Source organism: Rhodotorula toruloides (genome assembly GCF_000320785.1).
Source record: "Rhodotorula toruloides NP11 unplaced genomic scaffold Scaffold2, whole genome shotgun sequence".
In the NCBI taxonomy this organism is placed as follows: domain Eukaryota; kingdom Fungi; phylum Basidiomycota; class Microbotryomycetes; order Sporidiobolales; family Sporidiobolaceae; genus Rhodotorula; species Rhodotorula toruloides.
In genome coordinates, this window is record NW_015622962.1 from 701780 (window position 1) to 727351 (window position 25572).

At 62.1% G+C, this 25572-nt stretch overlaps 10 protein-coding genes across 10 annotated transcripts; 4 read left to right on the plus strand and 6 right to left on the minus strand.

The window, feature by feature from the left end:
- Window positions 1–306: 306 nt before the first annotated feature.
- RHTO_02960 (beta-1,4-mannosyl-glycoprotein beta-1,4-N-acetylglucosaminyltransferase) lies at window positions 307–1746 on the plus strand (the record flags this gene model as incomplete). Its single annotated transcript, XM_016416632.1, has 5 exons — window positions 307–564; window positions 620–1131; window positions 1255–1305; window positions 1363–1560; window positions 1635–1746. The coding sequence occupies 5 exons, from the start codon at window positions 307–309 to the stop codon at window positions 1744–1746; spliced, it is 1131 nt and encodes a 376-aa protein (XP_016276351.1).
- Window positions 1747–1896: 150 nt separating this feature from the next.
- On the minus strand, window positions 1897–3960 carry RHTO_02961 (adenylyl cyclase-associated protein; the record flags this gene model as incomplete). Its single annotated transcript, XM_016416633.1, has 9 exons — window positions 1897–2216; window positions 2275–2398; window positions 2456–2544; window positions 2606–2900; window positions 2957–3062; window positions 3121–3206; window positions 3270–3497; window positions 3557–3855; window positions 3930–3960. The coding sequence occupies 9 exons, from the start codon at window positions 3958–3960 to the stop codon at window positions 1897–1899; spliced, it is 1578 nt and encodes a 525-aa protein (XP_016276352.1).
- A 295-nt stretch (window positions 3961–4255) lies between these two features.
- Window positions 4256–6920, minus strand: RHTO_02962 (ATP-dependent metalloendopeptidase; the record flags this gene model as incomplete). The annotated part of the gene is made up of 5 exons (XM_016416634.1): window positions 4256–4296; window positions 4368–4698; window positions 4766–5843; window positions 5898–6784; window positions 6855–6920. The coding sequence occupies 5 exons, from the start codon at window positions 6918–6920 to the stop codon at window positions 4256–4258; spliced, it is 2403 nt and encodes an 800-aa protein (XP_016276353.1).
- Window positions 6921–7164: 244 nt separating this feature from the next.
- On the minus strand, window positions 7165–7961 carry RHTO_02963 (thioredoxin 1; the record flags this gene model as incomplete). Its single annotated transcript, XM_016416635.1, has 4 exons — window positions 7165–7363; window positions 7482–7677; window positions 7794–7812; window positions 7884–7961. The coding sequence occupies 4 exons, from the start codon at window positions 7959–7961 to the stop codon at window positions 7165–7167; spliced, it is 492 nt and encodes a 163-aa protein (XP_016276354.1).
- A 133-nt stretch (window positions 7962–8094) lies between these two features.
- Window positions 8095–12335, plus strand: RHTO_02964 (inositol or phosphatidylinositol phosphatase; the record flags this gene model as incomplete). Its single annotated transcript, XM_016416636.1, has 14 exons — window positions 8095–8326; window positions 8381–9120; window positions 9174–9240; window positions 9301–9725; window positions 9781–9918; window positions 9975–10084; window positions 10138–10204; window positions 10260–10449; window positions 10504–10591; window positions 10647–10816; window positions 10956–11118; window positions 11177–11285; window positions 11343–11507; window positions 11562–12335. 14 exons carry the CDS (start codon window positions 8095–8097, stop codon window positions 12333–12335), a joined length of 3438 nt encoding a protein of 1145 aa, XP_016276355.1.
- Window positions 12336–12509: 174 nt separating this feature from the next.
- On the plus strand, window positions 12510–14219 carry RHTO_02965 (histone acetyltransferase 1; the record flags this gene model as incomplete). Its single annotated transcript, XM_016416637.1, has 8 exons — window positions 12510–12561; window positions 12673–12806; window positions 12864–13351; window positions 13408–13512; window positions 13569–13612; window positions 13674–13736; window positions 13792–13937; window positions 13992–14219. The coding sequence occupies 8 exons, from the start codon at window positions 12510–12512 to the stop codon at window positions 14217–14219; spliced, it is 1260 nt and encodes a 419-aa protein (XP_016276356.1).
- Window positions 14220–14354: 135 nt separating this feature from the next.
- RHTO_02966 (Cu2+-exporting ATPase) lies at window positions 14355–17707 on the minus strand (the record flags this gene model as incomplete). The annotated part of the gene is made up of 6 exons (XM_016416638.1): window positions 14355–15008; window positions 15067–17101; window positions 17161–17243; window positions 17306–17366; window positions 17441–17525; window positions 17593–17707. The coding sequence occupies 6 exons, from the start codon at window positions 17705–17707 to the stop codon at window positions 14355–14357; spliced, it is 3033 nt and encodes a 1010-aa protein (XP_016276357.1).
- A 667-nt stretch (window positions 17708–18374) lies between these two features.
- On the minus strand, window positions 18375–20400 carry RHTO_02967 (uncharacterized protein; the record flags this gene model as incomplete). Its single annotated transcript, XM_016416639.1, has 2 exons — window positions 18375–20217; window positions 20315–20400. The coding sequence occupies 2 exons, from the start codon at window positions 20398–20400 to the stop codon at window positions 18375–18377; spliced, it is 1929 nt and encodes a 642-aa protein (XP_016276358.1).
- Window positions 20401–22501: 2101 nt separating this feature from the next.
- On the minus strand, window positions 22502–24228 carry RHTO_02968 (chaperone regulator; the record flags this gene model as incomplete). The annotated part of the gene is made up of 10 exons (XM_016416640.1): window positions 22502–22566; window positions 22628–22747; window positions 22840–22921; window positions 22985–23249; window positions 23309–23432; window positions 23488–23527; window positions 23588–23877; window positions 23941–23959; window positions 24003–24037; window positions 24102–24228. 10 exons carry the CDS (start codon window positions 24226–24228, stop codon window positions 22502–22504), a joined length of 1167 nt encoding a protein of 388 aa, XP_016276359.1.
- Window positions 24229–24374: 146 nt separating this feature from the next.
- RHTO_02969 (short-chain dehydrogenase/reductase SDR family protein) lies at window positions 24375–25570 on the plus strand (the record flags this gene model as incomplete). Its single annotated transcript, XM_016416641.1, has 8 exons — window positions 24375–24545; window positions 24632–24816; window positions 24878–24975; window positions 25033–25086; window positions 25146–25208; window positions 25281–25339; window positions 25395–25467; window positions 25536–25570. 8 exons carry the CDS (start codon window positions 24375–24377, stop codon window positions 25568–25570), a joined length of 738 nt encoding a protein of 245 aa, XP_016276360.1.
- Window positions 25571–25572: the final 2 nt, after the last annotated feature.

Here is a 25572-nt window from a genome sequence, read left to right on the forward strand (position 1 = left end):
CAAACCGAGTTGTATTGTTGCGATCTCGACTGAACTGGCCTTGTCCTCCGTCTGCTTCCGTCTCGCTCCTCTCTATCCACTCCCCTCGCTTGCTATGCTTTACTAGCTCACTCTATTCTCCGTTGTAATGCTTTCTGTAAATGAATGTCTCTGTTGCTGATTTCCCACGCTTCCGGTTTTGTGCCCCGGACGCTTGGCGCGGAGGTTCCGCTCGAGCGTCGTCGCCAACGACGCCGGTTGCACGCGCGGCGACAGCAAACGAGCGACTGCGACGCTGGAAGACGACTGCACCCGCAGCCCTCGACGATGCTGCCACTCTCGCGCAACCGCCCAGCGACCCTCGCGCTCGCGCTGTTCGGCGGTGCACTGCTCGTCTACCTCGTCGTACTCCGTCCTCTCCTCCCGCGAGGAGCAATAGCTTATGCGACGAGACCGCTGTGGGATCACGACGAGCGACCAGGCGAGGCCATCGAGCATTACTGGGCGGACGGACTCGACGCAGCGGAACAGTGTCGGCTGCACGGGTGGGAGAAGCGCAGCGACGAGCCAGAGATGTGGGATGCGGTGAGTGCGAAGCAGTGCGACTGTGACATCGAAGCTGACGGTCTCGCACCGACAGACCATTTTCTCGACCGAACTCGACCTCCTCCTCGTCCGACTGCACGAGCTCTTTCCCGCCGTCGACCGCTTCTTCCTCGTCGAATCCGACCGAACCTTTACTGGTCTCCCCAAGCGCCTCGTCCTGCAACCCGCTCTCACGAACGACGCCCGTTTCAAGCCTTTCCTCCCTCGCATCACCTACCGCACTTTCTCCGGCCGTGCGCTCGAGAAAGGCGAGTCTCCCTGCTATCAGGAGATCGCCCTCCGACAATTCATGACCTCTCTCCTGCGCGAACACTTCCCCTCTGCACCCTTGCCCACGCCGGTATTGCTTTTCTCCGATGTCGATGAAATTCTCTCGCTCAAGACGGCGTCGCTCCTCAAAGCCTGTCAGTTCCCCGCGCCGCTGCATCTGGGATTGAGGTCCTTCGTGTATTCGTTCGAGTTTGAGGAGGGCGGGGAGACGAGTAGTTGGAGGCCTAGCGCGGTTGAGTGGCCGTTGCGAGGGGAGGGAGAGGACGAGTTCTACCGGTGCGTCCGCATTGCGTTCGTTCCCTCCGATGGCGTGGACCACGAGTACAGTCGTGGTCAGCCATTATCGACGGCTTGCAGAAGTTGGGCGCACACGAGGTTGACCTTCCCATCCGCGCGCAGACACGGCAAAGTAACAGAACGCATCCTCCCAAACTCCGGCTGGCACTCCCCGTGCGTCCCCTTCCCACCCCTCTCCGCTCCTCCGCTAACCCCCTTTGTACCTCACAGCTGGTGCTTCCGCCACCTCTCCGACTTTGCCCTCAAAGCCACCGGCTACTCACACGTCGACCGACTCGCTTCGCGTCCATCTGCGCTTCTCCGACCAGCGAGGATTCAGGAAACGATCTGTAAGGGACTTGATATGTTCGAGATGCTCCCGGAGGCGTATACGTACCTCGAGTTTTTCAACAAGATGAGGTTGGTGCCGTGAGTCTGCGCTCGTCTTCCCTTCCGTAGCTTTCCTACCGCACGCGAACGCTGATCACTCGTCACGTCCGCAGGAGCAAATCAGCGGTCGACATCCCCTCCTACGTGGTCGAACACGCCGACGAGTTGCGGTACCTCCTGCCGGGTCCAGGCAACTGCATACGGGAGGACGCGCCAAAGAGCTGAGGTAGCTGTGAATGTGACGATAGACAAGGCTGGTCCTCCGTTGTATGACTCTCGCAGCCGGACGGACGAGAGAAGCGGTTACGAACGCGTTTCGAAAAGAGGAAGAGAGGGAGAGAGAAAAGTCTCATGGCTCTACAATAGCCCCGCCGTCTACGCCGAGTGCTCCATCACAACCGTGTGCAACTTGCCATCCCTGACAACCGTCTTGAACTGTTCCGGCACCGGCTTCTCCACAAACACGCCTTCCTCCTCACCCTCCTCCGGAATCGAGACGTTGATAGCCGAACACTTGGCAGTGACGATCTCGCAGTCGAGCGAGTCGCGTGAGAGGTACACTTGGCCGCCGTCGTTGCCGTCGAGGAGGACGGTCGGGACCCGGCCGAGGATTTGGACGGTGAAGGAGGGAGAGTTGGAGACGGAGAGGGAAGAGACGGTGCTATCGAGCAGGATTGAGGTCTTCGGGCAATTGACTGCGAAGCGGGACAGTCAGAGGAGAGCGGAACTGCGAGGACTCGAAGGCGAACGCACCGAGCGAGATCGCGTTGACCTTGCCCTTGACCTGGATGATTGACGACTTGACGTTGAAGACGTTGACAGTCTGGTTGATCTCGGTCTGGTCAACCACGATCGCCCTGTCATTCTCGAAGTTTTCCTGCGAGATGCGAGACAGTCAGTCACCGTTCGCTTCGAGCGGAGTCTGGTCATGCACGATGTTCCACTTGTTGCCGTCGAGCTCTTTCTTGGGCGGCTTCTTCTGCATCGAGCCGGGCTTGGGCGCCTTCTGAGGAGCCTTGCCGCCTGCGTATCCTCAACCTCGTAAGCACAACTTCCCCACCTGTCGACGGACCAACGAACGCACCAAGAGTCGAAGGCACGGCACCTGACCCGCGCAATTCGGGGTTCTTGTGCGTCATCTCGCTCTTGTCGACCTTCTTCAAGCCCTTGGTGATGCCTTCGCCCTGGTTGAGCTGCGCAAAGACCGAACTCATGTCGCCGGCCGCTGCTGCGCCGGCAGATGCGGCATCGACCGGTGCGCTCCCTGCGGGAGGAGGGGGAGGAGGTGCGGGAGCAGGAGGGGGCGGAGGCGGAGGCGGAGGTGCGCCGGCCGAGGAGGCGCCGACTGAGGCGGACTTGTAGGTCGTCGGGTCAGCGCCCTGCAAGGAAGACTGTGAGCTTGAAGGTGCAGAGCGACCAGACCAGCGGCACACACCTTCGGATTCCAGACGAGGCCGGTCGTGTGGTACTGCATGATGTACTTGCGCAGCTCTTCGAGCAAGGCGGCGAAGCTCCGAGCCCACTCCACCTGCTTAGGATTCCTGCAAGCGGCGAGACGGTCAGACGAGCCAAACAAGGCAGAGCAGAAGCCAGACGCACGACTCCTTGTGCTCCTTGATAACGCGGTTGACCCAGAACATGGCGCTATCGCGGTGTTCGCCGACGAAGGGACCGGGCTTCTCGTCCTGCGTCGCGGGAAGACCTGCGTCAGCTGAACTTCCGGCGAGACGGGGAGGAAACGAACGAACGAGAGTGACCCAGCCGAGGGCAGGCAGACCCTCCGCAACGACCGTCAGCTGGTTGCTCTCCTTGCTGGCTCGGTTCTTCTCGCGCATGTCGATGGCGGCAAGAAGCGCAGACTGGGTAGGGCCGATGACGGACGGGTACTGAGGAGACGAGGTGGGGAGCTTCGTGCATGCCGACGCGAGCTGGACAAAGTCCTTCTGGGCGTGGAAGGCCTTTGAGACGTGCTGGGCCTGTGTACTCGCGAATGCATCAGCAGAAGTACAGCGAGACGAGCGAATCTCGCACGCACCTGCTCCGCAACGAGGCCGCCGAGCTCCTTGCTCAGACTCTCGTAAGTCGCGAGAGGTCCGTCAATGAGGTCCTGGTATCCCTTTACGGCAGGCGAAGCCTTCTCCTCCTCCTTGGGCGGCTGGGGCGGAGCAGCAGCGGCCGAAGCGTTCGGCGCGGAGGGGGCAGGAATGGCGGCGCCTTGTACGGCGTTCGCGCCAGAGGGGAAGCCGCCCGCGCTCGCGTGCGTGAGAGCGACATCCTCGAGGCGGCTAACAGTGGCCTCGAGCCGCCGCAGGAGCGTGGTGAGGTTGTTGATGCCTGGTGAAGTGGGGGAGCGTCAGCAGGTGAGGGTGAGCGACGACGGGCTCTCGCTCCAGCGTGCGCATGCTCACCAGAGTGTGGCAGTCCTGCTACGCCCGACATGGCTATCGTTGAGCGGGACTAGCGAGGTCGAGGTGGTGGAGGGAGGGAAAGGTGCGTTCAAGTCCCTCGCAGTAGGCGACGAGCACCGCGAAAAGCTCTTTTGAGGCGAATGGCTCACCCTGCACTCCCAGAATGAGCCCAGAAGCAGCGCAGGCAGGCGACCGCAGCCCACGAAGCAGCCCAGCTCTCCTCGTTGTTACAAGTTGGTATCGCTTCGAGTTACAGGCGGCTCGAATGCTCGGGAGAGACTGCTGTTGCGAGCGTAGAAGTACATTGTGACACCCTTGCGATTCGTTCACTCGAGACCTGTCCGCCGGATCGGCTCGCCCTTGATGACTGCGCAAAGCAAAGTGAGCAGTGAGCAGTTAGTTCGGTTTGGAGGAGACAGCGGGAAGAGCGGAACTTACCCTTCTGCACCTCGGCACTGTCCAGTGTCTCGTACTCGACCAGCGCACGCGCGAGCCTCTCCAGCTCATCCTTCTTGGCCGTCAAGACCTCCCTCGCGCGGTCCTGCGCCTTCTCGATCAAGCCCTTGATCTCGCCGTCGATGAGCTTCTGCGTCTCCTCCGACGGTGACGGCTGGTCCGAGTCGTTCATGTGCGCGACAGGACCAATAGCCTCGGAGAAGCCGAAGCGGCGAACCATGTTCGAGGCGATCTGGGTCGCGTTCGAGATATCCGACGACGCGCCGTCCGTGACGTTCTCCTTGCCATAGATGAGCTCCTCAGCAACGCGACCCTGCAGGGAGACAACGAAAGCCGTCAACGGATCATTCAACCAAACGAAAGAGAAAGCGCCAGCTCACGCCCATCGCCACGGCGATCTTGGCACGGTACTCGGTGAGCGAATGCGACTGCACGTCCTTCTCGGGAAGCATGAGTGTGTATCCGAGAGCTGCGCCGCGCGGGATGACCGTGATCGAGTGAAGGGGATAGGCGCCCTTCGTGTACAGGGCGAGGAGTGCGTGTCCGGCTTCGTGGTACGCCGTCGCAAGCTTGTTCTCGGGCGTGATGTAGGCCGACGTGCGGGCGGCACCCATCATGATGCGCTCCTTGGCCCACTCGAAGTGGCTCGGTCGGACCATGTCGGCATTCTCGCCAGACGCCTTGACAGCGGCCTGATTGACGAGCGCCTGCAAGTCGGCGCCGGAGAAACCGATCGTACCGCGAGCGATGATCGAGACGTCTACCTTCTGCTTGTCGTAGAGGATGTTCTTCATGTGGTGCTTGAGGATCTCCATGCGGCCGCGAACGTCGGGGAGGGGCACAACGACCTGGCGATCGAAGCGGCCGGGACGGACGAGAGCGCGGTCGAGGGCGTCAGGAGTGTTGGTCGCGCCGATGAGAATGATGCCTTCGCCGGTCGAGAAGCCGTCCATCTCGGTGAGGAGCTGGTTGAGGGTCTGCTTGTGGAAGCTCTGGTCTTTTGGCGAGCGCTTGCCACCGACGGCGTCGAGCTCGTCGATGAAGACGATGGCGGGAGCGTTCTTGCGGGCAGCAGTGAAGAGCTCGCGCACACGGCGCGCGCCGACACCGACGTACATCTCGTCGAACTCGGACCCAGACGCCGAGAAGAAGGGCACACCGGCCTCGCCTGCGACGGCACGCGCGAGGAGAGTCTTGCCGGTACCGGGAGGGCCAGTCAGGAGGACGCCGCGAGGAAGGCGGCCACCGAGCTTCTCGAACTTCTTCGGGTCCTTGAGGAACTCGACGATCTCGTAGAGCTCGGCTTTGGCCTCCTCGACGCCGTGCACGTCCTTGAACGTCGTACCGCGACGGTTCGGGTCAGACGGGTCGGGCGGAGCGGTCGGCTGGAAAGGCTGGCTGGCACCGCCGGCGCGCAAGATGCCGGACGAGTCGATGAGGAGCGACAAAAGCGAGAGCCTGCCGCCAGATCGTCAGTCTTGCTCAATAGGAGGCGAGGAGAGGCACACGCACAGGAGAAACGAGTACAGGGCGGTGACCGCGACAAACTTGAGCGCGCGCCAAACCAACGGAGACTTGGGCTCTTCGACGATGACCCTTATCGGCTCGGGACTGCCCGCCTTTGCTGCTGAAGCGCCGCCAAAGATGGAGGACCACGAGCCGTACGACCCGGCGGACGCAATCTTCGCCTCCCCGCCTTTGCCTCGCGAACCGCCGGAGAAGAGGGCGGAAATGAGTGCTGCAGGAGGGACTGGAGGAGTGGAAGTCGAAGGGGCGGCAGGAGCAGGAGTCGCAGATGCGGTAGGTGCCAGTGTCGGTGTTAGTTCAGGGGTCGCAGTCGTGGTCGCGGAAGTCGGAGCGTGTCCGAGGACCGAGTTTCGTCGCTGAAGGGCCGTATTCAGCTTCTCGAGGTTCGAAGCAATTTCTTCTTCGGGTGCGTCCTTGTACGTCGACGAGACGAGAGTGCCGAGTGTCCGCAGGTAGTTGAGGAAGCCCTCGTTGTCCTTGAGCGCCTCGACCTGCGTTGGCTCCCGCTTGTCGCTCCAGAGTCCCGTCACCTCCTCGTACAACTGCAACCCCTCCACCTCCTGCGCATACGTCTTCTTGTCGAGGTTATAGATCGCCTGGAAGAGCTTCAGTTTCGCTTCGGCTGCTTCGGCGGGTGAGGAGGCCTTCGAGATGGCGTCGCGGAGGTCGTCAATCTCGCTCGCCTCTTTCGCAGAGCGAACCGCGCGACTCCAGAGAGAGTAAGGAGCGAGGGCGGGGAGGTTTGCAGGCACGCCTGTCCGCCGATGGAAGGGGAAGAGGGACGACGAGGAGGAGCGGGGGAAGTGTCGCTGCTGAGGGCGCTGGCGGGACGAGAAGGTGCGCAAGGGTGGGATCGGTCTCCGTGTGGCACTCTGTGCGTTACACGACGCCGCAAACCCGTCAGCTGCCGCGATGAAGTACTCGACGAGAGCGGATCCTCACCGCCTGAGCGAAGTCCCGCAGGAGCTCGCGGAGAAGGCCGGTTGGTCTGTGTCCAGCCGGAAGCATCTGCCTGAGCGTAGCCTGAGCCTGTCGCAAGCCCGGAGCAGTCGAGCGAGGTGGCGGACGGAGGCGAGTCCTTCCTCCGAAGCGACGACGCGGCCATCGAAAATAACGACACCACGCGCTTCGCTTTGCTGAGAGCGTGAACGCAGTCAGAGCTATCTCTCGATGGCTATAGGGAGGCGGGCGAAGCAAAACAATGCGATGTCGACTCTAGTAATACACGCTGCGGACCTGCAGACACCGCTGCTCACTGCTCCTTGCTCTGCCGAGCTGACCAAAACCACCACAGAGCTAGTGCGCCAAAGATGAGCCATCGCACGTAGTTGACCTCGGCGGGAGGCGCTTCTGTCGGGACGGGCGTGCCGGCGAGGGTGTGTCCTTGCCCAGGGAACGCTCCTGCTTCTCCGCCGGAGCCGCCGACGAATTGCTTGATGCCCGATTCGATCCTGTAGACGCAGACGTGTCAGTCTGAGCGAGACGCAGGCGACTTGCATCGGCGGAGAAGCGGTCTGGCAGAACTGGCGAAGAGAACGTCGCAGTAACCAGTTCGAAGAGTCGACTCACGCAGATGCGTTCGCGCCCTTCACCTCGTGAACCTTGCGCTCGTTCTTGATGAACACGAACGTCGGCATGGCCCGCACAGAGTACGCGCGAGCGATTTCCTGCGCCGCATCGACATCCACCTTGCAGAACGTCGCTTGTCGGTACTGGTTGGCGAGCTTCTCGAATGTCGGAGCGATGGCGTGACAAGGACCGCACCCTGATCCACCGAGAGCGAGGGTCAGTACGGAGAGTACCGAGCGGAAACGAGGACGAGAGCCGGGAAGAAGGGGAGTGAGGAGGACGTGGGTGCGTCGGGCAGTCAAGATAGCTCACAGGTAGCGTGGAAGTCAATCTGCGGGCGTCAAAGCGTGTATGAGCGTGTCAAGATCCTCCAAGAGATGAAGTGGGGAGGCGTGTCCTCACCACAACGAGGCGGTCCTTCTTGGCCGCGAGGAGCTTGTTGAGCTCCGGCAGGCTCGTCAAATGCGTGATGGCGCTCATTCTAGCCAGGTCAAGCGATGTGAGCGGAGCAGCGTTGTCGTCAAGGTCGAGGGAGGCGACGTCCAGGTTGCTCGTCTAGAAACCGACGTCCTCGCAGCTTGAGCCGCGCTGAAGGCGCCAAAGCTACTACAGGATGCACACGGTGCCGCTCTCGCTGTATCTGATCCGCCAACCTCGCACGCTTGTCCTCGTCTCCTCCGATTACAGCCTCCTCTTCAAGCCTGCGCCAGCATCGAAGGCTAGCGATGCGGGGTCGGTGTCAATCGTGATGGAGCTGCTGGAGCGGGATGAGGTGGATCTGGAGTCGGCCGTGCTGCTGCACAGTCGTGTGAGCGGGTGCTTGGGGGTCCTCGCCGTCGGAAACGGTGCGTCCTCCTCCGTTCTCATTCCAATGCGTCGGGCTGACACGCTCTCCGCAGAGACCTTCCTGTCAATCATCACTCACGCGATCCCGCTCGGTTCGACATACTCTCGCCCCTTTGACGGACCCGGTACCGAGCCGATCAACCGCATCCTCGCCGTCGATTTCTTCTGCCTGACTTCGCCTTCATTCGACTACTTGCATGCTCCCATCAGCTCCGCCGACTCCTATTCAACGTCTCTCGGGAACGATTCGTTCGAAGATGCCGCCTCGCTCGCCTCGCCCTCTTCATCTTCCCTACGCGCCGAACCAACCCCGACCGAACATCCCTGTCAGGGCATACGCAAGATCCTCAGCAACTCGAGCTTCTACTTCTCGAGCGGACCCGAAGCGTTCGACTTGTCGACTCGATTACCAGCTCGTCTCGAGAAGGCTCCGCAGGGCAAAGCGGCGCCCGAAGCGGCAGATCGAGGCGGCGGCGGTGTCGACGACGAGCCGAACCCAGACGGCTACGAAGCTGCCGAGATCGACCACGACGCGCGGTTCCTCTGGAACACCTACCTCGTCGCGCCTATCCTGTCCTTCCGCTCGTCTCTCCCGCTCAACCTGCGCGAAGAGTTCGACCGGCAAGGCTTCATGGTGCTCGCGATACAAGGATATGCAGGAACCTACGACATCACTCTCGGCGGAGAACCAGCGGTTCTCAGCCTGATCAGCCGACTCGGGTGGAAGCGAAGCGGGACTCGGTTCAACGTTCGAGGTGTTGACGACGATGGCAGTGTGGCCAACTTCGTCGAGGTGCGTACGCGCCATCGTCCTTCCCTTGCCATTTGCCGACTCTTGTTGAGCAGACGGAAACAATCTTGCGTACGCGAGACCTGTGCTTCTCGTATGTCCAGACCCGAGGTAGCGTTCCTCGTGAGCTCATTGTGGTTCGATTCGAGTGCAGTTACACTCGCTAACTCCCGACTCCTGCAGTCTTCTGGGAAGAAGGCGGCGGCCAGCCGTTCAACCCGAAGATTACGATCACCCGTCCGCTCGAAGCCTCTCTTCCCGCCTTCCTCCGTCACTGCGAAGACCTTCTCGAGCACTATGCGCGCTTCCACATCATCAATCTCCTTTCGACGAAAGAAGGCGAAGCGGCGCTCACCAACGCATACGAGGCGCACCTCAAGGTCGCGAAGGAGATGGACCAGAATGTCGCTGAGGGCGTCGGCATCACCGAGTTTGACTTCCATGCTCGGAGCCAAGTGGGCGGCATCGAGAGCGTCAAGTCGCAGCTGTCGAGGGAGATCGGCGATGTGGAGGAAGACTTTGGGGCCTGCGTCGTCGGCGTCGACCAGGAGGGCCGGACGACGCCGATCCTGACGCAAAAGGGCGTCTTCCGCACCAATTGCAAGGACGTGCGTAGTGACCCTTGATCCGCTCAAACGTCTAGCCTGACCTTCCCACTTGTAGTGTCTCGACCGGACCAACGCCGTCGAAGACTCGCTGTCCCGCTTCGCCATCGAAGACTTCCTGCGCAACACGCAGCCAGGCTGGCTCGGATCCGACGCCGCGCAGCTTTGGGCGTCGCATCGAGTGTTGTGGGCGGATGTGCGTTTCTCCCTGATCATGCTGGGCCGTGCCCGGCACTGACACGTCTTCTGCAGAATGGCGATGCGCTGTCGAAGATCTACGTCGGTACAGGCGCTATCAACAGCTCGTTCACCAGGTCGGGCAAGCGGAACTTGGCGGGTTTGCTGTCGGATGCGTCGAAGAGGTGCGCCAGCTACGGATCTCGTCGTTGTCGCATGGCTGACGTTGCGCTCTCAGCGTCAACCGCGTCTTCCAGCAGCAGCTCTTCGACAGCGGAAAGCAGAAAGCGATCGATGCGCTTCTCGTGCGTGAACCCTCTCCTTCGTCTGGTCTCGCTGCTGACTTGGATCCGTCCGCAGGGCAACCTCGCCACGTCCCGCAAAGTCCGCATCTTCAACCCAATTCACGACACGCTTCGCGCTCGACTGCGCGAGCGAGCCTCGGAGTTCACTACGTCCGAACCAACGACGATCTGGGTCGGCACCTACAACTTGAACGGCAAGTCGCCTGGCGAAGAGAGCTTGATGGACTGGATGTTCCCAGTGGATGGTGCGTCACGTTCACCCCTTAAGCCGTGACGGTCTTCTGACTTTCGCCGAACAGGACCCGAGCCTTCGCTGCTCGTCCTCGGCTTCCAGGAGATTGTGCCACTCTCGCCGCAGCAGATTATGTCAACTAATCCTGAGAAGAAGTGCGTGAGGAGACGGATTTTGCGAGACTCTCCGCTAATGCGCCTCATCTCGTAGGCGCCGCTGGGAGCAGCACATCCTCCAGACGCTTGCCTCGCGCCCCGAAAAGAAGTCCGACTACGTCATCTTACGGTCCGGTCAGCTCGTCGGGACTGCTCTCATCGTCTTGTGCAAGACCGAGATCGCTGGTGAGATGCGGAACGTTGAGGCGGCGATCAAGAAGGTCAGTTCGTCTGCAGCGCTTCAGTCGTCTTCGTACTGATTGCTTCGCTACAGACCGGCGTGCGAGGGCTAGCAGGCAATAGCGAGTCTCCTCACTCTTTCGCTCGCATCTGGCTTGACTGACGAGGCTTGTTCGGCTCGTAGAGGGCGCCGTTGCGATCCGCCTCGACTACCACGCTTCGTCGTTCTGCTTCGTCACCGCCCATCTCGCGGCCGGGCACAACAACGTCGACGAGCGGAATCAGGACTACATGACGATCTCGCGGGGCCTGCACTTCGCACGAGGCAAGACAATCGACAGCCACGAGTGAGTCGACGGCGTACCTCTGTAGTTGATACCGCACTGACGGCGACATTGCTCGCAGTAACGTATGCTGGTGCCTCGACAGCAACTACCGCATCTCGCTCTCGAACGACGAGGTCCGAACGCTCGCCGAGCAGGACGACTACGTTGCGCTGTACGCGGCTGATCAGGTACGCCAATCTCCCTCACACCGCTCTCGATCTGTCGCTGATCCATCGTTGCCGCAGCTCAACGTCGCGATGCGGACGCGCGGGATCTTCCAGGGCTACCAGGAGGCTCCGCTGCTCTTCCGCCCGACGTACAAGTACGACAACGGGACCGACGACTATGATACGTCGGAGAAGATGCGCATACCCGCCTACACGGATCGCATTTTGTATAAGGGGCCTGATGTGCGTCCTCCCAGTGACCAGGAACCCTGTTCTCGCTGACAACACTTCTTGCAGCTCGACTGCTCGCGTTACTCGAGGGCCGAGCTCCGCATGTCAGATCATCGCCCCGTATACGCCACCTTCCGCGCCCGCATCCGCACCGTCGACCAGACGAAGCGTGCTGCGTTGCGGAAGGAGCTCCTGCAGGACCTCATCGCGAATCCTCCGGAAGATGCGCTGGAGAACCAGCTTTCGCAGGTCGATCTCAACGGCAACAAGCCGCCGCGGAGACTACCTCCGCCTTCGGACGACCAGCAGGCGTGGTGGAATGGCAAAGACGGGTCGTTCGAGCCTCCCGAAGTTCCGCCGAAACCGCGCAACCTTGCCGTGTCGAACCCGTTCGACCCAGGTTTCTACAAGTCTTCGCCCACGACGTCGGTGTCGAACGGACAGGCAACGCCTGCATCTTCTCAGCGAAGACCGCCGCCTGCGGTGCCTCGCAAAGCGATTCCGACGGGCGACCTTCTCGACCTCGACGACGTCTCGTCATCCGCCGCAGATCAGTCTGCACCAGCTCCTTCAGCTGCACCCACGTCCTTCCAAGCAGTCAAGCGGAAGCCGCCGCCGCCAGTCTCTCGCGCGGCATCACCGTCTGTCACCCGTCCCGGTGACCCTCTTGCACCCGACTCCTCATCAAGCGCATCTCAGTCGTCGTTCATCTCGAACGGGTCGAAGAAGCCTCCTCCGCCTGTGCCAGGTCGACCGAAGGAGCGGGACTTGAGCGGGTCGTCGACCCTGAGTGAGGTGGACAGCCATGCAACGGGCGAGAGCTGGACTCTCTTGTCTTGATCGGTAGATTGTTGCAACGCAAGGAATGTCCTGCACGACTCAGCATGCTCCGCGAGAGTCGTTTGCCAGGTTGACATCGCGTCGTCGTCGTCGCCGTCCGCTTCTCTCGCCGCGACTTGCTTCACCCCTCGCTGCTTCTCGTTCCGTTGCGCGTGCTCCAGCGCTGTGTCCACCATGAGCGACGATTGGTCCGCGTCGGCTGTTCAGGCTCTGCAGATTCGTCTCGGTACGTCCACTCGACGCGTCCTCATCGCGCTGGAGGATTGGCGTCGGCGGCATCCCAGGAGCCCTGCGACAACTGCGGCGGGAGCTGACCATGCTGCATACATTGTAACAGCTCGTTCCAAGGCTCAGGCGGCGGACCTGTCGGAGGACGAGTGCTCCCTCGTCGACCCCTTCTCCCCAATCTTCGTCTACCCGATCTACGGCGAGGAGGAGACTATCTTTGGCTACAAGGGCTTGACCATCGATGTGAGTACGCAGGCTGAAAGTCCTGCCCGCTTGGCTGACCGCCGCTTGCTCGCACAGTACCGCTTCGCCTCGGGCAGCCTCAACCAATACCTCAACGTTTCCTGGGACGCCAAGTTCCCCGAGACTGCGACAGTCAAGGCCGATGACCCCGAAAAGACTCTCTACGAGTTCATCCCGCCATCTTACACCAAATCGCTCGAGACGTTCCAGGAAACGGTCGAGAAGGACGCTCTCGACTTCAAGCCGCTGGGCAAGCGAGTGGGCGCATACCGGATGAAGGGAGAGGACGAGCTGACCGGCGGCGGAAAAGGGAAGGGCAAGGCGAAGAGTCAAGGCGGACCTATTCTTCCTGAGCGGTCCTGGGAGGCCATCGACGATTTTGACAATGACGGCGAGGACGGCGTGCGATACGAGGCGTACTGGACCAACTGGGACACGCCGGGCTTCAAGGAGTACCACCGCAAGATGCAAATCTTCGTGCTGCTCTTCATCGAGGGTGCCTCATACATCGACGAGGAGGACGGCCGATGGGAGTTCGTCACTTTGTGCGTCGCGTCCGAAGTGTTCCTTCAAGTCGTGGACTGATCTTCCTTGCTCGCAGGTTCGAGCGACGGAGGAAGGGCGACTCGACATCGTATCACTTCGTCGGCTTCGTTTCATTCTACTCCTTCTTCTGCTGGCCGGATACGAAGCGCCTTCGTCTCGCGTGCGTACAACTTCCAAGCATGGGACCACTCCCTTGACTGATCGAGATCTGTGAAGCCAATTCGTCCTTCTTCCGCCCTGGCAAGGTCAAGGTCACGGCTGTACGTCTCTCCCGCTTTGCACTCACCGAGAAGCGTAATGCTGATCTCTCCCTCGCTGCAGCCGCGCTCTACTCGCTCTGCTACCGCAACATCCTCTCGCGCGACGAGATCAGCGAGCTCACTGGTGCGCCTGCTCCTCTTTCGAGTCCTTCGTCCGCACTTATGCCGTTCTTCTGCAGTGGAGGACCCGTCTGAGGCGTTCGAAGACATGCGCGACAAGTGCGACCTCTACACGCTCATCTCCACAAATGCGCTCGACGGCTTGAAAGCTCCCCTGGATCGCCAATTCACCGAGATGGTGCGCACGAAATACAAGCTGGCAGACGTGCGTCCCGTCCCCGCTTCTCCCTCCACGCTTCGGCTGACTGTGACCCTGCAGCGACAATTCTACCGGCTCGTCGAGATGATGCTCTTCCTGACGACGGACCCGAACGACGAGGCGCAGCAACGAGCGATTCGGCTCACGGTCAAGAAGCGGCTGTACCTCTTCAACAAGGAGCAGCTGTTGCAGATCGAGGACAAGGAGGAGCGCAAGGCGAAGCTGCAGGAGACGTTCGAGAGCGTCGAGGCGGACTACCAGCGCTTGACGGCCAAGTTCGTCTCGTAGCCAAAACGCAACGCAGGCTTATTTGGTTGTGAGATTACGCGAGAGTTCCAGCTTCGCGCAAGAGGTTGCGAACTAGCTACAGATATCAACAAGGGAACAAGCGGTATGCGGGGAAGTCTAATGCGAAGCGGAATCTCAAGCGCCCATCAACCCAGGGTTCCTCACCATCGGCGACGCCGCGCCGGCGAGCGGGATGCCCTCCTCCATCATCACCGCGTCGTCTTCGGGACTGCTGGAGTCGCCGAGCAGGCCGTACTCGCTGTGACTGCGCTCGGTGCGGAGGAGCTGGCGGAAACGACCTCCGCGACGACGACGCCCGCCCGACCTGTCGACGAAGAATGTCTCCCAGCCAGCTTTGAGCATCTCGACGACCGCACCAGTGAGCTCGGAGACTGCGCCTTCGCCCTTGTCGAAAGCCGGGTCGTCGGGACGGCGAGCGAGACGAGGGCGGCGCCAGAAGCGGAGTGTGAGGGACGAGGCGACGACCGAGACGGACGAGAAGGCCATGGCTGCGCCGGCCATCATCGGGTGAAGGTGCAGGCCCCAGGGAAGGAAGAGGCCCATGGCGAGAGGGACGCCGACGAGGTTGTAGATAGTCGCCCAGAGGAAGTTGAGGCGGATCTGGCGGAAGATGCGGCGGGAAAGGTCGAGTGCGGCGACGACGTCGAGCAAGTCGGCCTTCATCAGGACGATGTCGGCAGCTTCCATGGCAATGTCGGTGCCGGTGCAAAGAGCGATGCCGACGTCGGCAGCAGCGAGGGCGGGCGAGTCGTTGATCCCGTCGCCGACCTGTAGGCGAAACAGTCAGTCGAGCATGAAAGAGCGGTAAGCCTTGAGGCGGACTCACCATCGCGACGCGGTGTCCTTGGTGACGAAGCTTCTCCACGAGCGCCTTCTTGCCGTTCGGGCTCATCCCAGCCTGCACATCCTCGTGAGCGATCCCAACTTCGTCCGCAATGGCCCACGCCGTGCGCTCCTGGTCGCCCGTCGCGAGCAGCACCTCGATGCCCATCCACCTAAGGGCGTCGATAGCCTGGCGCGCCTCGGGCTTGATCTGGTCGGCGAGCGAGACGATGCAGGCGAGTTGGCGGTCGACTGCGACGAGGATGCAGGTGCGGCCGAGCGACTCTTCGCGCTCGCGGAAGGACTCGTGGGCGGTCGGAAGGGCGATCGAGCATTGCTGCGAGAGGAAGTCGACATTGCCGATCTCGATACTGTGCGTCGAACGACCTGTGCCGGCTGTGGGCGAGAGCGAGGGGAAGTGGCCAGACACGTCGCAGCGAATGCCGCGACCGGTGAACGACTCGAACGCCTTGACCTCGAGCGTCGACGGGACCTCGGACAGACCGAGCTGGCGCAGCCCCCACTGCGCGACGGCCTTCGCGAGCGGGTGCTCCGACTTGGTCTCGGCGGCGGCAAAGAGCAGGATCGCGTCCTCCTGCCAGCCGACGCGGCTGCCCAGCGCCTCGGTCGCCATGAGCCCCTGACGCTCGACCCAGCGTACGCCGACGACGTCGAGCTTGCCGAGCGTGACAGTGCCGGTCTTGTCGAGGACGATGCGGTCGACGCGGTGGCTCGCTTCGAGCGGGCCGGCGCCCTTGATGAGGATGCCATTCTGTGCGCCGACACCGGTGCCGACCATGACGGCTGTCGGGGTCGAGAGGCCGAGTGCGCAGGGGCAGGCGACCACGATGACGGAGATGCAGAGACGGAGGCAGACCATGAACTTGGTCGCGCCGTGCTCCTCAAAGACGTGCGGGAGGCGAGGCGAGAGGTGCGCGATGACCATCCAGGCGACGAAGGTGAAGAGGCCGAGCGAGATGACGACCGGTACGAAGTAGCCTGCGACGGTGTCTGCAAAGGCTTGAATCGGCGCTTTGGACGTCTGCGCCTCCTCGACCAGGTGGACGATCTGCGAAAGAGCCGTGTCCTTGCCGGCGCGCGTCACCTTCATGTTGAAGGTGCCCTTGCCGTTGACGGTTCCGCCGATGACAGTCGAGTCGACGCTCTTGGCGACCGGAACAACCTCGCCCGTCACCATGCTCTCGTCCACGGCCGACTCGCCGCGAATGACGACTCCGTCGGCAGGGATCTTGTCGCCTGGAACAATCTTGACGACGTCGCCAACCTGGATCAGCTCGGTCGGGACCTTCTTCTCCTTGGTACAGTCGGCGTCGGTGTAGATGATGGCCTGAGACGGTGCGAGGCTGAGGAGGCGGCTTAGTGCGGTACTCGTCTGCCCCTTGGCGACGTTCTCGAGGTACCGCCCGAACGAAATGAACGTGATGAGCATCGTGCAGGTGTCGAAGAAGACCGTGGCGTGGAAGGACGGGTCGCTGGCAAAGGGTGCGAAGAGCATGACAAAGACGGAGTAGAGGAAGGCTGCCGAAGTACCGAGGACGACGAGGACGTCCATCGTGGCCGACTTGTGCTTGACCGCCCTCCAAGCCGAGCGGTAGAAGCGAAGGCCGACGCCGAACTGTACGGGAAGGGTGAGGAATAGGCAGACGGTGTCGCCGAGGTAGACGCCGCGGACGATAGGGAAGTTGACGAGTGGGCGGAGGAAGGGGATCATGGGGAAAATCATCGAGATGAGGAAGACGGGGAGGCCGAAGGAGAACGAGCGGACGACGGCGTGCTTCCACACCTGGATCTCTTTCGTGCGGGCGAGAGATTGCAGCTGCATCGCGCTGTTCTCGTCCGAAGCGAGAGTCGCGTCGAAGCCGACGTCCTCTATCAGCTCGACGATATCTCGAGGACCGGCAAGGATGGAGGGATCGTAGGTGACGCTCGCGCGCTCGGTCGCCAGCGAGACAACTGCTGAGTTGACGCCGGGAGCCGAGCGGAGCGCGTTCTCGATGGACGCGACGCAAGCACCGCACCTGTTTCCGCTAGCGAGGTCAGCGGGCGCAAACTCACGGCGAAGGGATCAAGGACGCACGTCATCCCGTAGACCTGCAGCTGCACCGTATCCGCAACGACAGGCGCTATCGGCGTCGCCTCGAAGCCCATATCCTCGATTTCCTGCGAGCGCATGTACCGACTGATCAGCCTCGAGTCGCGAGATATTGAGAGATCGCGCGAACTTCTGCGAGTTTCGCGGCTGTCCACCTGTCGGGGTCATACTCGACGACTGCTCGTTCGGCTCTGCAGGCGCGAAGGGCGTGAGTGAAGCGCACCGAGGGATGCTTGGAAGGCAGACGAGGAGGACAAGGACTTACAACAACGCCACCTTGACGCTCGCGATCCCCTCCTGGTCCTTCAAGCCACTCTCTATACTCGCCACACACGCGCCGCACGTCATTCCTGCGCCGTCGACACGAGGCTGATGTGAGCAGATTCCTCGGGGGGACGAGGTCCAAGCCAGACGTACCCTCGACCTTGAGCTGGACCGTCTCGAGCCCAGTCATCTTCTCCTTGCCCTTTGAACCGAACGAGAGGATGTCCAGGTCGTCGGCGTCGTCGAGGAGCGGTGCCGAGGAAGGCATGGCGAACTCGGGCGAGAAAGCGCGGCGATGAACCCCTTCCACCTCGCTTGGAGCGGTGCCACAGCCAGTGCTCGAGTCACAGAGAGCAGTAGCGCGCAGTTCGGCAGCAAGCGAGCGCGTCTGAGCGAGTCGAGCGAGTTGTCAAAGGGCAACCTCGGGGATGGCAACTCGGAGAAGAGGCGAACAAACTCGCGCACCGCCAAAATCGCTCACGGAAACTCTCTGAACAGTCCCTTGATTGCGATGCAAACGAGAGGGGGGATGCGAGTTGCAATGAGACGAGCCCCGATGAGGGAGCGGAACGAGGAGGAGAGCGGAGAAGTGTCTGTTGAGAGCGGCGGTGGTGGTGACAAGGGAGCGAGGGAGTGGGTTACAAGCGGGGGAGTAAGGGAGCGATGCGAGAGAGGAAGGAGAGAGGAAGTGCGAGGGGGGGTATAAGCGACTGTGCCGAAGGGCATGCGGATTGGGCTCAGAGGAGGCGTGGTATAAGGGTTTTCTGCGTTTTGCTGCAGTTGAATGCGAGTGAGAGTCGTACGAGTAGAGTCGGGTCGAGATGCGAGAGAGGCGCAGAGGGAGGCGAGGGAAAAGGAGTGGACGCCGACGAGACGCGGCTTTTCGAGGTGGGTTCGCAGCCGAGTTGAGCGGCTGTCGAGAGGGGGGCGTGAGGCTATCGATCCGAGTCGGAGTCGCTGACATGGCCGTATGCGGCCATCGAGTAGACGACCTCGCGCCCCCGTCCGCTCCGAAGCAAGCTCCTGCTCCGACTGCGACTGTCGCGGACGTGCGACCGTCCCCTTCCTCGCTCGTCCTCCTCGTCCTCATCCACCTCCCTCACCTCCTCGCGCGCTCGCCCCCTCCCGCGCTGAGTTGAAGAAGCGTCGCTCGTCCCCCTCGACCCCCTCGACTCGCGCAAGATCCCTCCGACCCTCCCTCGTTCGCGCGAACTCGACCGCTCCGTCATCCTCGACTTTGACCTGCTCTCCTTCCTTGCCGAAGGCGACTTGGAACGGTGCAACGCGCCCACTCCACGGAGCTTCGACCGCCCACGCGGGTCGGGCGACGAAGCTGCGACGTCTGATGCGCGACGGGCGAGCGAGCGGCCTCGACCTGCTGTGGGTGGAGAATTGGGAGGAGAAGGGAAGGGAGAGACGCCGGAGGGAGTCTCGGTCGTGGCCGAGATGAAGTGGCCGGGGGTGAGTTTCATGCGGTCCGAGTCGCGCGCGCGAGAGTGGTCGGGTCGGACAGTCGCGTCGCGGTCGTGGCCGAACTCGATGCGGTCCGAGACGGACGAAGGGAGGGACTCGTCTTCGGGCGTCGCGGTCGCCGAGAGAGCCTGCTGAGGGAGGACCGGCTCGGAACGCATGTTGACGGCCGCAGGTCCTCGTCCGCCGAGCATGCCTCGCCTCGGTCGAACAGGCGGCGCAGGGGAAGCTGAGGAAGCAGACGAGCCGACCGTGTTCCGTGCAGCACGCACTGCGTCGACCGACAGACTCCGCTGCATGTCCGACACCTGGTGGTCGATCGAGCCTGATCGGCCGCGCTCGCGCTCGGGCGGTGCGGCAGACGAAAGGTGCGAGAAGAGGTAGCAGGCGAAAGCCGAGTGATCGTCGTCTGCGCCGGTCGAGGAGGGAGTTTCGCCGCTCGCCAACGAGGTCGACTCGGCCGCGAGAGGAGACGACTCTTTCTGCTCCATCGGCGAGTGGTGGCCTGACCGAAGTGCACGAATGCGCGGCGAGAGGAGGACGTCGTCGGACGTGTCGAGCGGCGCGAGCCCTCTCAGCGCAGGCGATGCGGGACCGGACAACCTCCTCGTCGACTTGGGCTGGTGCTCGACCCGCGGCCGCTTCGGTACGCCAACGCAGCCTGGTCGTCCGCAGTGCGCGGGCGTCGGGAGGAATGGCGGGACGGCCGAAGGGTCGTGCTGATCGGGAAGGGCCAGAGTCGCGATGTCATCCTCGTGGACGTGGGCGCCGGAAAAGTCGGTCGCCGAGGGGAAACCGTACAGGCGGTTCGAGTTGGGCGACGTCGGATCGAACGCAGGCGACGAGTGAACCGCCGCAGCCTTCTGGCGGAAGTACAAGGGCGAGGGGACGGCCGAGTGAGGCTTGCCCGGCTTGCGACGGTAGCTGAGGTCCTTGGCGATGGGCGCGATCTCGGTCGGGACGACCATGGGCGACACGAGCGGGTCAGCCTGGTAGTTGATGGTCCAGGTGGCCGGGTAGCGCATGCCGGCGGGGAGCGACTGGGCGGCGCCGTACTCGAAGCGGTGCTTGGGCGGGGGGAGGTCGAGCGAGGGCGGGTCTGCGAGGTCGTCGAGGACGGTGTTGACGACGAGGGGACTGTTGTTGGCCGAGCTCGGGGGCGTCGAGCACTGCGACTTGCCGGACGAGACGAGTGGCGGCACGGCAGAGAGGAAGGGCGAGTCGTCGGGCGAGACTTCGCTCCGCTCGTGGTCGGCCTTGCGGCACTCTGCAGAGCAGTACGGCGAGCCCTGCGTCGCGTTCCCACAGCTGCAAGTCCAAGTCAGCCCCCAGGTTTCTTATCCCGCGATACAGCGCGGCGGGCGGCATCGTCCTCGCCCGCTCTCGCCTGTGGGACTGGACGCACCTGAAGCAAAAGTCGCCGAACGGTAGCTCGTCACCCTCTATGGCAGGCTCGAGGACGCGCGCGGGTGCGCCGGCGAGAGTCGCCATCCGCGAGCACGTTTCTCGAAGGCGCGAGGCGTCCGGTGTTCGCGGTGGAGTCGACAGGCGGTGGCTGATGGGCTCGGATGCGAGTCTGTGGGTGTGCTCGAGTGCTCGGGCGGTGTCCTGGGGGCGTACGAGTCGCTGGATCGAGATTTCGAGTGCCCCTTGCGGGTGTATCGAGGGGAGCGGGTGCCGAAGTTCGGGTGTTGGGCTCGCTGGCGGCGTGTGTGCGGTCGATGGCGGTGTGGATCGAGTGCAGTCTGCTCGCTCGGCCCCAGTTCCAAGCTCAGCACGGACGACGAGGACGAGCACGGGTGTCGAACAGGATCTTTGCGGGTGCGGGGGACGAGCAGCACTCAGCCGGTCAAAAGCTAAGCGGGTGCCTTGGAATCGGGGCAATACTCTCTCGCAGGCACTTTCGCACTCGAACACGTAAGGCACCCGCGAGCGACGACGCAACCGCATCCCTGCCTCTCGCCATCCCGTGCTTCCCTCCATCGACGAGCACTGTACTCGGTGCCAGCGACGCCCTTCTCCCAGACTGCTCGTGTCTCTCGAGCCGCTGTGTCGCACGAGTCAGTTCTCCCTCGCGGCTCTTCCTCGCTCCTCGTCCTCGCTCGTCGTCCTTGACTCGCAACGCTCAATCACTCGCACCTCATTCGCACGCACAAGCAAACGGATGGATCCATCCCGTCGTCCACGTTCAGCCAAGCGTCCTCTCAACAACCCGGCACCCGGGTCACTGATCCCTTTGTTCTGCGAGCTGGTCGCCGTGGAGGATCTGCTCCCTCAGCCTTTCTCCCGCTCAAAGGCTATCTCGAGGGAAATCTTGCATGCCTTGGAGGGACTTGCTTGCACTCGCTCGTTTCCTCGACGCTGGATCCCGACGGGATGGCAGGCTGGGAGGAGGAGGAGGAAACTTGAGTTGTCTGCCTTCTCTCGACTTGCTGCTAGCTCCTTCCTTCTCCCACTCGAGGACATCGTCTGCAGCTTCGCTTGGAGCTCGGACTCGACGCAACTACGAGCGCCCGCAACTCTGCTGGCGCCATCTCGCACCTTCGCCTTCGCTCCTTCGCCCGCAACCGCTCCGTTCCGCCGGCGGACAAACTCTGCTCGCTACCGACTCACCAACTACATCACGAGCCTCGACAACAGCGTCTTCCCTCCCTCACCGCACCCGCCTTCCCACTCGTGTGCGAAATCGCTCTCTCACAGAGAACCCTCTCGACCACCCTCACGTCCGTCGGCCCGTTCGCAACCCGATCAGAGTTCCTTCGAATCTCCGAAGCCATCGTAAAGTCTTCCATTTGGAGAGGGTGCGGGGAGATGCGGAGGAGGGAGGGGCCGCGCTTTTTTCCTGCCACCGTCAAGTTGGCCGCGGCTTCCGTTCGCCTGCGTCTGATGGCTTGTTGCTGTACTCCCGAAGAGATGTCCTTCCGAGCAGCAGAAGCCAATTTCCACTGATGCAGATCCCCTCCCTCCGCTCTCCGTCCTTCCTCTTCCAAGCGTCGATCCAAGCAGATCCTCTCACGCTCGTCACGCAAAACTGTAGCTTAGCGCCAGATCCGCTTCTTCCGCTAACTAGCGATCCTCAAGCTTCAGTCAAGGATGAGTCAAGCTCAGCTCACACGACCCTTCACGCCCGGTTTCTGCCGTTCCCCTGCGAGTCTTGCGCTTCGCTTGCCGAGCGAGCGAGCGGAGGAGTCGTTACCAGCTCTTGTCGGCTAGTAGATATCGCACGACCGCGCAGAGCGAAGCGACCGCGGCTTCTTCGGCTCCTCAGCAGCGAGTTGGGCGTTCCAGATGGCGAGCGCTTGCGACGGGTTCCGAGAACGGTTGACTCAATTCTGGCGTCCTGCTGGTCATTGGAGCAGACGCGCACCCCTTGTTTCGGGTAACTACATGGCAGTAAGCGAGCGAGAAAAGCGAAAGCCGAACCTGCCCCTCCGCGCCGAGTCGCCGAGCAAGGGAGGACGGATCGAGGATATCGAGCGGACCAACTGTCGCAGGGTCGTCGACGCCGAAGGGCGGAGGGCAGCGAAGCCGAGTGCGGGTTCAGCCGAGGAAGTGAGGGTAGGAAGTCGTCTATTGCGCCCGAGCGGGCCGTCTACAATTCTGTATGCCCTCCTTCTTTCGCGTCCGGATGCCGGTACCCAAACGCCTGTTCCAGCGCTACCCATCCACCAGATCAGCCTCGCGCTCATCAGTGGAGGAGAGAGAGAGCAGAACACACCTTCGCGTTGCTTGGTCGAGAGTTTGGGAGGGAGGATGACTTGGTATTCGACAAAGAGGTCGCCGTGGCCTGAGAGGTGGTAAATGGGCATCCCTTCGCCTGTGATGACGTCGACGAAGCCTGCGAGTGTACGAGGTGAGCGTGAGACTCGATGACTGCCTGGAGGAAATGGGCGAGGAGCGCTTCTGCCGCTGGGAAGGGATGCGCCGCACCTGATTGTGTCACGCCTGTTCGGGAGAGAACGATGTCGTGCCCGTCGAGACCCTTGACTGTGTGCTTGAAGCCGAGGAGGGCCTGCGGGAAGACGAGCGAAAGGTCAGCCGGCATGAGGAAGAAAAAGAGCGAGAGTGAACGCACCTCCGCAACCGAGATCGGCTCCTTCCAGTACAAGTTACTCTCCTTCCTCACAAAGGCACCCTTCTGCTTCTTACTCCTCACGCGCACAATCACATCCCCGGCAACCACCTCCGGGCTCTCGTCCGCCTCCCCTTCAAACACCACCTCGGCACCTTCAGGCATCCCGCGGTCGATGTGGAGATTCAAGTCGGAGTGGGAGTCGACGATACGAGCGCCTTTGCAGGACGGGCAGACGTGCTTGATCGACTTGCCGCGGCCGCCGCAGCTGTTCCATCCCGACATCGTGAGCACGCGCAGGAAGCGGGGGAGAGGAGGTGTACGCACCGATCGCAATGCATCTGCATCTGCTGGAAGATACCCGGACCGAGTTGATGCCGCACGACGCGGACACCTCGACCTTCGCATACCGGACAGGTGATGATGTCCTTTTCGCTCTTTGCGCCCGTTCCTGCGAGCCAGCGAGCGTCAGCAGCGGTCAGAGAGACGAGGAGAGCGGGTCGCACCGTCACACTGCTCGCAGATGGCTTTGCGAGCGACCGAGAACTGCGAAACAGGCGTAAAGTCAGCCTCCTCACGTCGTCGAAAGAGCCGAATCGCGCGCACCTTCATCGAGTCGCCCTCGTACATGGCCTTCAAGTCGACCTCGATCTCCGCCAGCATGTTCTGCCCTCTCCGCTGCTGCTGCTGCCCTCCTCCTCCACCTCCAAACCCAAACGCCTGTCGGAACACATCAAACGGGTCGCCCGACCGGCCCCCTCCTTCCTGCTGCTTCAACCCTTCCTCGCCGAACCGGTCGTACGTCTTGCGCTTCTCGGGGTCGGAGAGGACCTCGTATGCGCGCGAGACTTCGAGGAAGCGGGCTTTCGCTTCGTCCGAGTCGTTCTTGTCGGGGTCTGCGCTTTATCGTAGCGTTCGTCAGCTGTTAAGCTCCGTGTAAGAATAATCGAGACACGCACGGTACTGCTTGCTGAGTTTCTGCGGGCGAGGAAGGTCGAAACGGCGAGGTCAGCGTACGCACTCCCTCACCCTGCGAGGACCTCATGCGCACCCGGTCTGCGTGTCGAGAGATGTCAGCTCGCCATCCACCGCGCGCGCGAGCTCAGAGAGCAGAACGTACAGGCCTTCTTGAGTTCCCTGTCTCCGGCCTGCCTGCTCACGCCCAGCGCAGCGTAGAAGTCGGCTGCAAGAGCCGTTGCCGCGAGTGCGAGGACGACGAGAGCCCTAGCGAGTGCCACGCCCAGCATCACACCCAGTCTAGCAAGCAGCAGGCGAGAGGGACGAGGGTGGTGATGTGGCACCTTCTGCTCCTCGACGACGACGCGCAGCCCCACCTCTTCGCATCCGACCACTCTCACCTCGCACGCTTTACTACGCTCAACAGACGCTGAGAATGACCGCACAGTCCACACGCAAACTCGCACTCGTCGTCGGAGCAGGACCGGGACTCGGCGCTTCCCTCGCTCGCGCATTCGCACGGCGTGGACATGCAGTCGCCGTCCTCGCTCGCAGCGCACAGACGGTCCAGTCGGTCGCAGAGGACATTCGCAAGAACGGTGGAGACGTGCGCTCGATCGCTCGATTCATTGCTGGGCCCGAGGAACGACTCGCTGAATTCGCTCTCTCGTCTCTGGTTCGCTTCTCTGCCAGGCCGCCCCCTTCGCCTGCGACGTGACGAAGCGCAATTCGCTTGACGCAGCCCTCGCAGCGATCAAGAAGCAGTGGCCGAACCATAAGCTCAAAGCCGCGCTGTTCAACGCGAACTCGCCGTTCATCATGACACCGTTCCTCGAGCTGAAGGAGGAAGACGTCAAGCCCGGTGTCGACGTCAACTTGTGCGTCCAGTCTACGTTGCTGTCGGGTAGTGGTAGCTTCTGACACGGTGCGTGCGGACAGCTACGGTGCTTTCCACTTTGCCCAGGTCACGATTCCGCTCATGCTCGAAGCGGGCGGCGGGTTCTTGGGCATCACGGGCGCGACAGCGGCGTTGAAGGGTTAGTCAAGCTCTAGCCTACCCTACTGAACTCCGCTGACGAGCTTAAGCAAAGCAGGAAGCGCCAAGTTTGCTGCTCTTGCGCCAGGCAAGTTTGCGTTGCGAGGACTTGGTGCGTTTACCTTTCCTCTGTCTTGCCCACATAATGCTGAACTCTATGTCTCGACGCAGCGCAAAACCTCGCCCGCGAGTTTGGACCGAAAGGGATTCACGTCTCGCACATCATCGTCGACGGTCCGTTCGCATTTGGCCTTGTCTCTTTCGCCGTTTCTCGCGTCTCAGGAGCCAACTCTGACTGTATTACAGGCATCATCGAGACGGACCGCGTCAAGGGCATGATGGGCGAAGCAAAGGAGCCCGACTCGGTTCGTCCGCTCTCTTTCCACCCACCGGCCTTTCTGACTTGCGACTCCACAACAGCGCCTGCAACCCGACGCCATCGCCGACACCTACGTCCACCTCGCCGAGCAACCGAGGAATTGCTGGGCTTTCGGTGCGTCGTCCCGCTTCTCACTCGCTTCTTTCGTGTAGAGGACCTGACGCCCGCTCCTGCCGACGCAGAACTCGACCTGCGACCCAGTATCGAGAAGTGGTAGCC